Source organism: Hesperophylax consimilis, chromosome 1 (genome assembly GCF_061612785.1).
Source record: "Hesperophylax consimilis isolate HC1 chromosome 1, BYU_Hcon_1.0, whole genome shotgun sequence".
Taxonomy (NCBI): domain Eukaryota; kingdom Metazoa; phylum Arthropoda; class Insecta; order Trichoptera; family Limnephilidae; genus Hesperophylax; species Hesperophylax consimilis.
The window spans coordinates 41,923,331-41,940,064 of NC_142836.1; the positions used below are offsets into that span (position 1 = coordinate 41,923,331).

The window sequence follows — 16,734 nt, forward strand, 5'->3', positions numbered from 1 at the left end:
CATGCCGGAAGAAAGGTGTAACCACTGTACAGTTATCTTTTCAAAGACGAAATAATTGGTATACTTGTCTTCTCTTCCAGAGTGAAATTTTGTCGACAAGAAAGAGATGCAAATATTTAGTGTGTTGTCTCCGGAAGCTCATCAGACTTTTAGTATATTTCTGAGCCAAGCCTTGTATGTGACTAAAATAAAAGTTTATTTTTTACTTGTTTTTTGAAGATTATAACTTAGCGAATCGAAAGATATATAAAAATGGTTGTAAAAGTGTATATTAGTGGAATATCGGGCAATAAGGAGGTAATGTGGTATATTGATGATTATTATTGTGATTTCCTTGAATGACGTTTCTTCTGGCCGGGCTATCTTCCTCCTTCCTTGTTCCGAAGCTAAACGTCAGCAAATTTAATATTTTGTGCAAATTGATTCATGTTTCACCCCTTTGTGGATATGCATTCAATCAGCTTAAGATTTATTCTCTAATGTGTATTATGCTCATAGGTTGGCAGTATTCGAATTGTTTGTTAGAAACAATGTTCATTTGTAAAAACTTGTCTAATTGGCCTTATCGTAATATTATAAAGATTAAACAAATGTCCCGCGTTTTGTTTACACTAAAATATGAAATATTAATTATCGTTCGATTTGCGTCTATTATTTTATGTGACATAACAAATCAGAAGCCACCAGAAGCTCGCTTGCAAATGTTTTTTTCCCTTACCTTTGGCTCACTTTTTGTATTACAATTTTATCGATAATATCGTATTTATTCACTTTCGCCCTTATACAATGATAATTACAAACATAACTGGCAACTCCAGCAGTTTTTATTAGTATAAAATTAAATCACGACATTAAAAGAGTCACTGAACTTACAATAATATTATGCAGTCCAATCACCTTTCTTGGTGAACTTTTCACATTAGTATCACAGGAATGACGTTAAAATATATATCATAGAACATTTATGTTTATGAGATTAAAATACTTTATTTTATTCATGAACAAGGACTAAAAAAAACAGAAAATACTTTAATAATATTTTTTGGAATTTATTCACTCATGTTATTGCTTAGCTATGCTATTTTATCATGTTGAAGTGTGGCAGCCATTTGCGTGAATGGAATTATAAATATTTTTGAATCAGGAACTAAATAATTTTTTGAGCCTTTTCAACTTGAAATAAAATAAGAGTAACATTTTCATTGAATTGGCAGCTAGCGGCTACTAGCCAAAATAAAACTTTAAACTTTGATATGTTTAAACACATTTCATGTTTCTTAAAATGATCAATAAGAACAGTAAGCATTTATAAATTTATGTAACAATGTTTTTTTTTTGTTTCCAGGTGAAAAAACGACAGCAGAAGATCTTGATGATTCTGGATTCAAAGCTTATTAAATACGAAGTAGTGGACATAACTGAGCCTGGAAAAGAACCCGAGAAAGATTTCATGCAAGTCCACTCCACCGCCCCTGGAGCAACCGTCGGAGATGCCAACCCTCGCCACCCCTTGCCGCCACAGCTCTTCAATGACCAGGAATACTGCGGGGTAAATATTGAATTTACATAATTACGGTATTGCGGCTGACGCCTCTGTTTTACCCCATCCAATCTTTTTTGTCACTCTTTTGTCTTTTCTGTCACTCTTCAGCAGTCTTTTCTGCCACCCTTCTGTTACTCTTTTGTTTTTTTGTCATCATTTTGTTATTTTGTCAATATTTCATCTTTTCTGTTACCTTTTCTGCTACTCTTTCATCCTTATCAGAAAGAGAGAAAACCTACAACAAAGCTATAATATACGGAATGCCCAATGAAATTACAATGTATATAGACGCGCTGTAGCAATCTCTAAAAGTTCGTCCATTCATGCTGTGGATGCTCCGCATCCCTTGCGTTTTAGAGTAAAAAGATTTGGACTTCTAGCCGTAAACAGCTGCAATGTAAATATTTTAATATTTCTACAGCGACTTTAATGTGATTATTTTACCAAAAAGGCGCTGTAAAAAATCATACAAATATTATTATTATAAGACTTCGTGCATATTATCGTCCCGTTTCTGTGTATGCACAACGAAGGACACGATACAAAGAGTGCGGGCGAGTCTAAATACAAATACATTCTCAAATACTGTGAAACACTATACTGCGATCTGTAAACTGCTTCCAAAATGCTAGAACATACGTTCTTTCCGCGCATGTGCACTCGGGATCCGCAAGCCAATATCTTTAAATACAATATCGTCAACAGGGTTTTCCAATAAGAGGTGTTATTTTGAATAGCCCACTATTTCGGTAGATGTTATTTTTGAAGCTGTCATTTTTTGACATTTGACAAGTAGAAACTACGCCATTAATAAAAATGGAACAATACACGCTTGAACAACGTATTGAAATTATTCAAATTCATTTGAGTGAATCAAATCCAAATCATCTTGAGTGATGAGGCCCATTTCCACCTCGGTGGCTTCGTCAACAAGCAAAATTGTCGTATCTGGGGCTCGGAAAACCCAAGAGTTATTGTTGAAAAGCCTCTCTATCCTCAAAGTGTGACTGTTTGGTGCGGTTTATGGTCCGGCGGAGTCATTGGACCTTACTTTTTCAAAAATGAGGCTGGAGCAACAGTAACGGTGAATGGATTGCGCTATCGAGAGATGATTAATGCTTTTTTATGGCCGGAATTGGATGGTATTGATCTGGACAACGTTTACTTTCAACAAGACGGCGCTACGTGCCACACAAGCAACGAAACCATTGATCTTTTACGATTGAATATCAAAATAACACCTCTTATTGGAAAACCCTGTACAAAATTAATGACAGCATCCAACGTACAAAAAATGTCTATAATGCACAAAGAATCGCATACTCTATTACTAATCCATTGGAATGTTCTTAGTGCATGTGTATGCGCGCGCTGCTTTCACAGTTTGCTTTGAGCTTGAACACTGAAGTTGAATTCTTAAGATGGATACTTCGCCAACATGTTCTTACGCTGTAAATGATGATAATGAATTGTGTGGTTGTATAATTGAATCATTAATGCGTAAAAGTTTTGTGTCTTGGCCATTTGCGGAAAAAAAACTTATTCTGGATACTAGAAAACCGACTCCCATTCTGAACATAACATCAAGAAATAAATCATTTCTAAGACATTTTCAAAACTCAGTTTACTCTCAAGTTTTTTGGATTTGTGGATGTGCTAAATTCTCAAAATTATTTTGCTAGCCGTGTGTTATATTTTGTAATGAAGACAATACAAATGTGTGGAATAAGAATGAAAACTTATGTACGTCATGGTTTTTTAAATTCTTTTATACGAATAACACATTTAAGATATTTTGTTAATTATTGAGTTATGGAGCTTAATGCATTTATGGAGATAATTGTATTGCTCGTGGGCTAGCATCTAGATGCCCATATTTGATATCAAGCACGTAATAAGTACGAGTATATATATATATTATATGATGTCCAACATCCCTTCTACAAAAAGTCACCGACTGCCACTGTTGTGTGCTACTTCGGAATAACATTTCATTTGTAAAAATACGCAAATAACTTATTTTTTCAATTATTATAAATAATACAGTTGTTTCCCGCCGGAATATTTTATTTGCCATAGAGAAAAAGCCTACTAGAGTAGAGGTCTGGGCGCGCAACAGCCAAATTACGAAGTCAGTGCTGTCCTCAACTAAACTCCGCTGTTAAAAATAGTCTAATCACTGTTTATTTATATACTTACGGTAAAACAACACACAGTGACAACGAGTATCCTCAACAATCTCCACCATTTGGAAACTGTTGTTGCTCTATTATGACACGGCACTGACGATTACTTGACACCTAAAAATCCTTCAGGCGCCCAGCTTTGTAACTCTAGTCAACCTTGAGGTAGTTTTCGACACAACTTTTGAATATGAAAACGCTGCCCGGTCCTATTGTTTATTTCAATTATATACATATATTTTTGGAATGTCTATCATTGCAATAAATGAACAACAAATTCAGGCCTCAGCCATATTCTGTCAGACGGTTGGAGTATTTCCGCTTTGCAATAAAGACCAAATAGATGGAATATTTTAGAACGTACCTGAAAACTAAAAACTGATTTTTAAAGGTGGTGAAATACACTCTCATATTTTATTATTAGAAATAAACGCATATTTTTTAAAATATAATAATTTGTACAAACAAAAGCAAGAACATAAAAAATGTTTTTAAGTTCTTGCTTTTGTTCTTGCAGGACAGTACTTTTGAAAAAATGCCAATGTCAGATTATTTTTTTGCATTGTTCTTTCTTATTTCTTTAAATTTTTTGTGCTTTGGAACGGAGACTGGAAATGATATTTTGTTAAAAAATGGATTTATATACCATCAAAAATTGTGTCGTTTACTCATCTGTTCATTTTTCCATTCAATGGCATACTTATATTACTTGTACATTGTTTTTAACATCACTTTGTTGAAAATTCTTATTCTTTTTAAAATCACTTTTTTAAAAATTCTTATTTTTTTTAACATCACTTTGTTAAAAATTCTTGATTCTGCTGATATGATGCACGAAATGTTGGCTAAAGAAAGAAGTTCACGTACAGGTAACACGGAATAAAACCCCACAAATAAATGACTAAAATGATTCTGCCCTTTATTTTGTCTTCCTAAAAATAATTATTCTTCTTTTCATTGAAATCACCACCATACACCGTCATCTTCTACAATCTTTGTTAAATCTTTCTTATCAATTTTCATTGAGACACTAAGCAATCAGATACATAGATATTTTTTTTTTTTCATAATGTAAGCACATAATAACGTCCAGAAAGGTCACAATAATAAATATTTGATATTAATGTTGTTTTTTTTTTTTTTAGGATTACGACCTATTTGACTTAGCGAATGAAGTGGATACATTGGAACAGTTCTTAAAAGTAGAGCCACCGACACAACCAGATTTGGCTGAGAACCAACAAAAGGTACCTATATTATTCTTAATTTCTTATCATGTTTTGTTATATTTTTATTTATCATTGGAAGAAGCATTATAATCAAATAATAATGTCATGGTCAATTCATCTATTTTTAAGAAAGTGGCCCTTGTGGTATCAAATAAAACGAAGATTAAATTTTCGTAGAAATCAAACACTGTGTGCAAAATATCTATCTCTAAATACATAGTTTGAAATAAAGTCGCTATCCGCATCTGTCTGTTTATGCGCTTAGTTCTTCTAAACTACGCAACGGGTTGTTATAGGGTTATTACCATCATTTAGAGCAGAGGTTCCCAAACTTTTTTGCCCCGTAGACCACTTGCCAAATTTTTTTTTTCCGTCTTTTGCCTGCTGAATATTAAATTTTCCTAAAACTATTAACGTCCCATGTGATAATAATTTATTTTTTTAGTAAAAATATACCCCTCCCTTGCCTGCCCTACAACCGGGCGGCGGTATAGTTGCTCTGTCTTTACATTGTGCAGACAGGGGCAACCTTGTGAGGTATTACACCAAATGAAAATGAAGCAGGATAAGCAACGGGAATTTCTTTCTGTAGCTAGCCCTACAGAACTGCCCCTTAAGTTCTTTGTCAGTGCTTATTGCGGTCAGTTTTTCTTGTCACATGATATCTGATTCTTCAACGTTGCATTTCCATAGTCAAAATATCCTCAAACTTAGTTTTGAATTCTGTGTGAAGTGCATTTAAATGGTGAACGTCATTATTCACGTCGTCATTACGGCTTCCAATGTGCAATGTTTTGCTTGATGATTCTAATTAATTCTGACGAGAAAAGGAACGTAGACTCTACTTATATACCTCAATTAACAACTTTACGAAATATAAAAATACAAATATCAAATAAGTATTTACTCAGTCTATTATATTTGTGTTAGGTCTATTGTGTCATTTACGGAAATCCTAAATGTTGACTTGAGGTAATGGAGTTCCGCTCGTATGTAACCCCATTTGAATCTCGTGGACCCCCAAGTTTCTTTCTCGCTGACATAGACCCCCAGCATGCCGATATCGACCCCTGGGGGTCCATATAGACCACTTTGGGAACTTCTGATTTATAGAATTTCTTCCGGAAGGTTTACATATATAATACACGTATATTGTATTTATTGAAAGAGAAGAGTTGATGTTTATCATAGAATTCAAAACATCAAACTTTACTTCAAATCATTCACAACCCTGAGTAATGCCGGGTACACTTCAGCTAGTTATTCACAACCCCGAGCAATGTCGGGTACACGTCATCTAGTTATTCACAACCCCGAGCAATGCCGGATACTCGTCAGCTAGTTATTCACAACCCCGATCAATGCCGGGTACACGTCAGCTAGTTATTCACAACCCCGAGCAATGCCGGGTACACTTCAGCTAGTTATTCACAACCCCTAGCAATGCCGGATACACTTCATCTAGTTATTCACAACCCCGAGCAATGTCGGGTACACGTCATCTAGTTATTCACAACCCCGAGCAATGCCGGATACTCGTCAGCTAGTTATTCACAACCCCGATCAATGCCGGGTACACGTCAGCTAGTTATTCACAACCCCGAGCAATGCCGGGTACACTTCAGCTAGTTATTCACAACCCCTAGCAATGCCGGATACTCGTCAGCTAGTTATTCACAACCCCTAGCAATGCCGGATACTCGTCAGCTAGTTATTCACAACCCCGAGCAATGCCGGGTACACTTCAGCTAGTTATTCACAACCCCGAGCAATGCCGGGTACACTTCAGCTAGTTATTCACAACCCCGAGCAATGCCGGGTACACTTCAGCTAGTTATTCACAACCCCTAGCAATGCCGGATACTCGTCAGCTAGTTATTCACAACCCCTAGCAATCAATGCCGGATACTCGTCAGCTAGTTATTCACAACCCCGAGCAATGCCGGGTACACTTCAGCTAGTTATTCACAACCCCGAGCAATGCCGGGTACACTTCAGCTAGTTATTCACAACCCCGAGCAATGCCGGGTACACTTCAGCTAGTTATTCACAACCCCGAGCAATGCCGGGTACACTTCAGCTAGTTATTCACAACCCCGAGCAATGCCGGGTACACTTCAGCTAGTTATTCACAACCCCGAGCAATGCCGGGTACACTTCAGCTAGTTATTCACAACCCCGAGCAATGCCGGATACTCGTCAGCTAGTTATTTATAATTATTTTTACTAGAATTAGATTTTTTTTTCTCGTATCGTAATGCAATGATGCAAATGTATTGTTCTTGCTGATTTATTTGAGAAAGTAATAACTTGTCCTTAGGAAGTGGAAACAGCCAACTCCATTGCCGATGCAGTGGAAGATCTCGTGGAGCAAATCGCCAGCAACGGCATAGCGAGTTCACGGGAGCCTTCCGTGGAGGCGGGGGATGCTCTGGCTCCGGAGGCCGCAGCCGAGGATGCCAAGCTTAATGGAGATGCACCACCGGCATCGGAGACTGCAGGGGCTGAAGTCAAAGAGGAAGAGGTCAAGACCAGCCAAGCTGAAGTCTTAGACTCAGCAAATATCAATAAGGATTTATCACCATCGGAAGATCTCATCGCAAGTGAACAGGCGACAGCGGAATGAGCGGAATGTTTTCATATTGACGGTTAAGGGAGGCAGGGCAGAAGCCTTCGCATCATTCATATTTCTAAATTTCTTAAATTTTACAAAAATTGAATTTATCATCATTACGACTCTTAAAATTGATTTGTATTTATTTTAAAGTATTAACAAATTCATCAGTATTATATATAGCCTTTTCACTGTCAGATTACAGACGATTGACAAATGCTAACGATGAAATAAAGATTTTTTTTGTTTATTTAACAATCATAGTTGCATACTGTGCTCAAATACAATGCTTCTAGCGTAGCTGGCAAATTGTGAGTTAAGAATGCATTTTGAAATGATGACAAGATACATTAAATGCATTCTATTTTAGTCTGTCATTGCTATAACATATACATAATAAATGTTTCATTTGACATTAGCTTTGATTGTGAATCACTTTTCATACGATCATATCAAATGCAGTGAATAAGAGCTTTTGTGATGGAATGATGGCGTACCGTAAAGCTTATAAAACTGCCGGCCGCTGGCTGCTCTGCCGCCCGCAGTCCTGCGTCCCTTTATTCTTATAAAGTCAAAGCTCAAACCTGCCTTTTAATTAATTATGATTCATTGCACGCAATTATTTAATAAACTTTTAGTGTAAGTAAACATCTGAAGACTTGGTAGCATGATGTGCAACTCGCCGTAGATTCGGGGAGGTTTGCCGAGACACGTGTGAATGACTCGAGTCATGTCTCTTTATGATTATAAAAGACACATTAATAATAATTATGATCCTTTGACGTAAAAGCTTGATGCCTGTGGAGATGGTGTTTTGGAAGTACGCTAGCCGTAAAGAACTGTTACATGTCTTGCCTCTTCATCGTATGTTTTCATAAAGATTTAAGAACTTCACCTAATTAACGCCATCACTTTCTATAGAATTAGTATTAAATCGCATGGCCTAGCCACCAATCATGATATAATATGCTGATTTTACACATTGGTGCATTTGGTTAAAGTGATATTACGCATATTATATGAGTACGCTATTTGCTAGGAATTTTATTCAAATTATATTTTCATATTCATTGCAACAAATTAGGCCTATTCTAAACAAAATATAATAATCAGTTTTTTTTTGTTTGTAAATAATTGTTTTCTTTTTTGTTTATATCAATGAATTTTTTACAATGTTATTTTTTATTTTTAAAACATCAAAATGATTTAAAATATAAACTGAACTGACTATTTATAAAATTTGTTTGTTTTATTTATCAATAATTTACCCTTTCTGCCACATTGTTATGAACCAAAGCGTGTTGTGCTACTAGCTGAAGTAGTAATCTCTCAACAATCTCCTTAGTTGCCTTATTATAAAGATCTTCATAGACCAGCAGTAGGCGCTAACAAAAAAATGTACAAAGAAGCGAAGTTAGCAGCCCACAATGGAGTGCTGGTACCTACCCTGATGTCTGGAAGTGAGGCATGGAACTGCCAAAGAAAGAATGAAAGTAGATTGAATGCTTTTGAAATGAGATTCCTAAGGCGTATGTGTAGTAAAACCATGTTTGATCGTGTGAGGAATGTGGAGATCCGCAAAGAGTGCAAGGCTGATGTAAGCGTAATAAGATTAAGAAAGGGACGCTTAGATGGTTTGGGCGTGTAGAGCCAATAAGCGAAGATAGGAGTGTAAGGAGGATATATGAAGCAAATGTGAATGGTAGCAGAAGTCTACTCGGGGACACCCAAGGAAGACATCGCACGATCAATTGAATCAGATACTAAATAGTCAGAATAATAAAAGAGTATGTATGAAACGATGTGTGAATGTGAATGAGGCAAGAAGTGTGTGCCAAGACCGAGTTGTTTGACGGTCTGTCCTCTCTGCCTACCCCTGCGGAAAAAACGGCGTGATGGTTAGTTAGTTAGTTCATAGACCAGAAGCTCACAACAACTATGTCATTGGATACACAATGCGTAACTAACTGTTACTAACTGGATCATTACACGCCCGTTCAATGTTGGTGTCGTAAAGCCTGGTTTAAGACCGTTTTAACCAAACAAACGCCATGGTATTTAGTTAAATTGTTCAGTGTTACGACCTTACGCGCCGCGTAATATTTACACCACGTTTTTAGTAAGGCTGTATGTAAGATTGGAAAAAACTGGTCTCAAGGTCTGCAACATGAAGGGTTCCATTCCCATATGAGAAAATTGTCAACAATTTTTTTGTAATAAGTGGTGATTGTTGACTGTGTTCTACAGGGATAAAATTGATAAAAAAAAAAAAAAACATTTTAAAAGATAATAATAATTTTTTATGTGATTACCCCACAAGGGTCTCAACTGCATGGGGCCAGTGGAACTATGGTGTACCTGATTTAGGGAAGTTTTGGATTATTTTTTTTTAACCCCTATTGTGTGGATGGCTACATTTGCAGTCCAGTAAAATTATGACTACCGTGGGGTGCACTGCAGTGTGCAGTGTTGAGCTAGGTTTTAGAAGTTTTGAATAAATATAAATTCCAAATTTAAAAAAAAGATTTTGTGGAATTCCGACTATTATTTCAAATCTAATTTTCAGTATTACCTAACCTGTTGAAGGCCGGGGAATAAAACAGAAAAATATTTTTAACATTTTTGTAAATTATGAATGGCGCTTCAGAGAGGGCATTCATAAAATTCAAAAGTGGAATCTAAAGTTTTAAACTTAAGGCGATGCCATACGTAGTAATTCAAAATCATGTGTTTTTGGTTTGAAAATTAGGTCGCCTAGAAATGTTTCAGATGCTTTAATTAAATACTGCGAGTAGGATACATCTTGACCTTTGAAATAATCGAGTATTTTTATGATATATATTTTTATAAGCCCAGAAAAAAATTATGTAAAGGCCTATGAAAACTGCTTTAAAGTTCAAAATCTTCTACTTACGAACCCATTTTCGGTTGTGATTTTATTGTATAATGTGGCAAATTAAGTTATTTATAAAATGATCGAAAAAAAATTAGTAATTTATGCCTGAACATCCACAAAATAAAATAAAAGGCACTTTTTGGCCATGTTTTTTTCTTGCATAAATCAAAACAGGCGGATGGTGTTATGCGGGAATTTAAACCTTATCGCCATCTACGTAAGGGTTGTTATTGATAGCGGCTCAATTTAAAATATTACACGACGTAGTGCATCGCCTTAAAGTCTTTGGGGATGTGGTAAGGAGACAATGAAAATAGGTAGGTTGTGAAGTCACAGCGTTTATTTGAGTCAGTAGCGCAGTTGTGTGAGATAACTCCGGACCAATGCTCACCTAGTTGGTGGATGTAGATCGACGGTGAATCAGGGCCGTATTTGTACTTTTCACAAGTATAGGCCACTTCGTTTGCGCCGCCCCCTACCCCCTTCTTGGAAATTGTCACCGATAATATCTATCATAAAAAAAATAAAATAAAAAAAATAAAACATAATCACTCACTTTTAGGCTGCCATTAGGTGACACACAATTTTCAAAATAAATATTCAAATGTAGGAAGTAGGTATTCAAAAATAAAATAAACTTTAAACTTAAAATTTAATTTAATTGGTAAAATTTAATAACAAGAATTACAATTTTTTATTTACAAAATCATCTATAATATCTTCATAGCTTATAGTATTCATTAAGTCTGCTTCAATGCTCAGAAGAGCCAAAGAGTTAAGTTTTTCTTGCGACAGTGAAGACCTTTGGTAATTTTTCACACGCTATAAACAGGAAAAACTCTTTCTCCAGAACAATTTGTGGCCGGGGTGCAAAGTGCGATGCGGAGTCATGTAATGTTTATCCAAGTTTGGATAAACATTACACAGAGATTGTTTCCTCAAAAACTTAAAAAGAATCAGTAATGATGTCGATTCAGGTTTCTCTGCCGTCTTATTAGAGGAAATGTGACTACAAAAGTGTACACATTGCTGAACTAAATCGTCTTCTAAATCATTACAGTAATATTGCACAAGAGACTGAGCTTTTTCTGAGACTCTTTGTGTTGAAAATTCACTCATTCTTGTTAAAAATGAAAATTTTACTTAAAAGATTATATATGCAACATGTCTTCTCTCTAACTCAGCTCTCAGTTTGTCCAGAATTACCAAAAAGGTGTTGACTCTGAAAGAGTCTCTGGAAGCTGTTTCAATTTCCTCATTTGATGCTTCGTCTATGAAGTTTTTTCTCTTAGGGTTCCTCTTACTCTTAATGTTGCCCTGATATTGCTTAAGTGCGCTCATTTCAATCGCACTTTTTTCGAAAAAATCTAAGTTTTCTCGCTCTGCTATTGTAAATTCGAGAAGAGATCCATAAAGATCAGATACCGTCAGTACATCAACAGATGAGTTCTGAATCTGAGCACTCACTTTATTTAATCTGTCCAAAATAGCATTCCAAAATACGATCATAAATGCCATTTCTAGTTTTTTCAATTTAATGCGAATTCCCTTTGCTTCAATTCGTGGGATGGGTTTCTGTGTAGCGTCATTTTCAATCATTTTTAAAACCGTAAATACTTCATCCAAGGAATCTCTTACAATTTGACAGGCATCTGCTCTTGCTGACCAACGTGTGAGGTTTACTCTCTTCAGCGTCTTTCGTTTTCCTATTTCATTAGCCAATTTTTTCCAATGATCGGTTGACTTCACAAAGAAAGTATATACCTCTTCCAGCAACACGAAGAAGTGACAGGCGTACAAGACTCAGCGGCCGAGGTTCTCACCAAATTTAATGAATGAGCTGCACAAGGGACGAACATGGCAAGTGGTGCTTGTTCTTGAATTTTGGCTTGTAAACCACTATAAATTCCTGACACATTCGAGGCATTATCATTTGACTGACCCCGGCAGTTTTCTAGATTTATGTTCAACTTTTCTAGCTCTAAAGTAATGGCATCAAACATATCTTGAGCCTTGTGTCCTACAGAAGGTAAGAATTTAAGAAATCTCTCACATGACTCTCCATTATTTAAAACATATCTAATCACAAGTGTCAGTTGATCAACGTGTGCTGCATCCGGTGTAGAGTCTACAATTAAAGAAAAGTATTTAGCTTCTTTTATCTCATCACTAATGCATTTCAGTACTTTCTCAGCCATTAAGCAAATGAACTCGTCGCAGACAGTTTTTGATAGGTATTGATATTTTTGATAATCGCATACACGGCTTACCAAAGCGAGCGAGTGCCGCCCCCTGAACTCTGCCGCCCCTAGGCCGCGGCCTATAAGGCCTATTGACAAATCCAGGACTGCGGTGAATTCCCCGGGTCGAAGATCGACACCGCGTCGGTGGATATTGGAAGCGGCGAATCCTCCATGTCGAAGATCACACCAGGTGTAAGCGGCGATGACGTTGGTGGAGGGGTCGAGGCCATAAAGTCGGTGGCTCAACACCACGTTGGTGGAGACCGGGCTTGCGGGTGTGTTCAGCACTGGCGAAGACGTTGAGTCTTCCGGGTACTCCGGTGTGAAGCAGGATAGCCGAAGGTATAATTGGCCTGGTTGGCGCTTGCAGGTCTCGCAGGTTGCTTTCTTGTAACTGACTGACTAAGTACCTCTCGACACTTACCGTTTTATATAGGCGCGTGTGCATCGAGATAAATCCAGTAGGTAGATGCCCCGTACCCATAGGCGGATTTTCAGTCTTGGCCGCCCTAGGCCCCAGACCATGTAGCCGCCCCTTTCTCAGTACCCATCATATTGACCAGGAGTATCCAAACTCATAAAATAAAAGTGGTCCGTTGTCCATTTTTCGACCGAAATCGTTTGGATACTCCTGGTCAATATGATGGGTACTGAGAAAGGGGCGGCTACATGGTCTGGGGCCTAGGGCGGCCAAGACTGCAAATCCGCCTCTGAGTACAAAATATAATGATGCTTTGTCTATCTTATATCTATATATAGAAAGAAGAGTGTCTGTTGGTTTTTTTTAATACAAATCTACAATTTTAAATTTTGCTCACTTGACCTTCAAAACAAGAGTAACCTTACCCTACATTTTTCGGAATACAACCCCTTCCATGTTTATCACCCCTAAAAGCAAAATAAATTCAATAAAATTTGTGACTTACTTTTTACATATTAGGCTAAGAACTTACCACTAAAACACCTATAGGTACATATAGGAACTATAAAACTCAATTAAGAGACGTTAGTTGCATGTTTATTGAAATCTTCAAGTTTTATGTTGAAGATATAAAGTGACTCGTTTAACAGTACCATACCCCGTTTTAAGCCAATATGTCTGTTAGGCCACGTGGAGGCTGAAGGATGTGAGGAGGGGAAGGAGATGGGAAGAAGAAGGTTGAGAAGTACCTGGTTAGTCATATCTGGTAACCAAACACGACTAAAGTCATTTCAAACAAACGCTTGGTTCCTAAATGAGGATGTCTCACCAGGGCGATATGGAGATTTTCTACTACTCTGGAATGAGGTGTAAATATTCTTTTAAATAAAAATAATAATTTGTTTCATTCCGGAGTGTGGGGAGTTTAGTTCGATCCCACATGGAACCCTCACATCTCATAAGTATAAGCACTAAGCAGTAAAAAATAAAAGCAAAAAACATAAAACATGTTAATGGTAGCATTATTCGAGATTAATGGGACCAAATTTTCTCCAGCGTTCTTCGATGCTGGAATCTGAACTCTGGCGGGATTCCATAGTATTTCCGGAATCGTGTATCCCGACCCTTAATCCTGCCATCCGGGTTGCCAAGGCGCCAAGAAACCAAGGAGCCGAGTCGCTGGTAATACCCAACACCTAACACAGCGCTCTTTAGGTTTTCATCTGAGCCAGGCGCCATTTTGTCAGGGCTGTCCCTGAATACGATATTAATGATAAGTCATTATTATGTCTATTAAAATGCGTCGTTGAAAGCGAAGGCTACAATTTTTTTATTTGCCGAAAAAAGTAAAGGAAAGCAGAACATTATTTTTGGACAAATAACCAATAAGTAACGACAGACTAATTTCAGGTTACTTACTCATTTTTTACAGTTTTGAAAAATCTCCATAGCTTATGGTGGAAATGACGCTGCGAGCTGAAAATAAAAGCGTTAACCTAGAAATTCCAGATTTTTTAAATGCAAATTTCATGAAGCTAGAGTTTACTATTAGAACGTTTTACTATAACCCTTCCAGCGGCGAAATTCTTGTGAAAGTGTTGCGCGATAATCGCCAAACATAACTGAGAAACGGTCTTTTATCTTGCTTACGCCTGCTTATTGTTTTTAGGCAAAGAGGGACAACGTGTATCCACACTTTGGATCAATTCAAATATTCGAAAAGTTTTTACAGTTATTAAAAAAGTTTTACGTTTTACATTAAAATGTTTTTTTTCTCAATATCACTGAAATTTTCTTTTATAAAGTAAAAAAAAAAAATTGAAACATTATGTATGCAAGCAACGCATCTGTGTAAGTACCGTGTTCGACATTTGCTGCGATACCTATGAAACCCGGTGTACGAAGACTTCTATTTTTGTAGATATTTATTTATACGGAAAGAAATACACGAACATTTGTCCGATTTTCTGATTTGGCCAATAAATAAAAGCAATCTGTTTACTTACCTTCTCCCTAGATTTACCCTGAATATATATATATTTTTTTTAATTATATACTATACATTTTACAAATATAAGGCAAAAAAGTCCCGATAAACTGCTCTTTAGCAGTTTGTCTAACGGGTTCTTTACATTATAAATCTTATTATAATGAGTTTACAGTTAAATTTTTACAATTATATGTATAATACAAAAAAAATAATTTTACAGACATATAGCAAAAGAAAAATTACGAAAAACATAAATAACAATTTTAAAAGTCTTTAGAATAATATATCATTGTAAGCTAATACAAATTAATTATTTCAGTATGCCAAGTCTTCAGTAAGTTCACCAATTGTTTGTTTTGGGCACAGTTTTTAATTTCAGCAGGTAACATATTAAAACAACTGGGAATCATATAGTTTAACGTTCTTTGTCCATATTTATTTGTATGCTCAGGTACAATAAGTCATTCATTAAAGTTATAACGAGTATTATGATTGTGTTCTAGCCTGTTTATATATAAGAGGTTATTTTTATGTGCTGTAATATAATTTTGTACCACAGAATTGCTCTCAATGAAAGAATTTTGAGACTCTGATAAAAGTATGGAATACTATGCCTTTCTTTGTATAATTTTTTTCAGCTAATAATTTAACCAATGAATTTTGCACAGATTGAACATGGTCGATATTAGTTTTACAGGAAATATGATCTGGTATTTCAGTAATTTTTAGTAATGGTATCAGTCGGCTTATCTTTTTAGAGCTCCTACTAGAGAGCAACTTGACGAACGTAAACATCTCTCAAGCCGAGCTTAAAATGTAACTGAATTTCCGGCGCTACACGCACCGGTTGAAAACATTGCTTATGAACTTGTAAACCAGTTTTCAGTTGGTCACTGAACTTGGACGAAAAGTCGTGATATGCAGAGAAAATTAAGTAGGTGAGTAAAATAAATTAACGTATTTTCAAACGAAACCCTAAGTAATATTATTTGTTGTTTGCTTTAAACAGACATTTGATTAAAATGAATTAAGCATAATCAAAGGAAAATGTAGAACTTTCCAGTTATATGGACACATCATTTAAAGACAATGAAAAAAAACGTATTTCATAAGTTTGTTTTTAATCACCGTTTATCGTGCCTATAAATAAACCACTCACCATAAATCAACTCCACTCACCTCTTGCACCAGTCACATAAATGCGTAATATTTAACGATGAAACTGTTCACACGGGGAAAAAACAAATGAACGGAATAATGTGTTCTATTTTATTTTAATTTAAATAATGTGTTCACAAAATAGTAAAGTAGGTACCAAAAAGGAATGCTTATCTTTCTGAAAAATGATACAGGGTCGACATTGTGGCAGAACGATAAACCATTCCAACGAAACAAGATTTTTAAATATGTACATCTATTTGAATTTCACTTTTGTTTTCGGGAATAAATTAACACAAATCATGGAAGCGGAAATTAACCCACTTCTCGACATCCGATCGAGCTGAAACTCGGCAGATAGACTCGTTGTCGATGAAAAATATTTAATTTATTATTTTTTTAATTTCATTTGCGCGGCAACATTCTTTACATTAACTTATACATTACATTCTTTACT

The 16,734-nt window shown here is 36.1% G+C and overlaps 1 protein-coding gene across 1 annotated transcript; it reads left to right on the top strand.

The window, feature by feature from the left end:
- The first annotated feature begins 132 nt into the window (after window positions 1-132).
- Sh3beta (SH3 domain binding glutamate rich protein Sh3beta) lies at window positions 133-8,808 on the top strand. The gene is made up of 4 exons (XM_089634248.1): window positions 133-297; window positions 1,346-1,549; window positions 4,872-4,973; window positions 7,276-8,808. The coding sequence occupies exons 1-4, from the start codon at window positions 253-255 to the stop codon at window positions 7,579-7,581; spliced, it is 657 nt and encodes a 218-aa protein (XP_089490374.1). The 5' UTR covers window positions 133-252; the 3' UTR covers window positions 7,582-8,808.
- The last annotated feature ends 7,926 nt before the right edge of the window (window positions 8,809-16,734 follow it).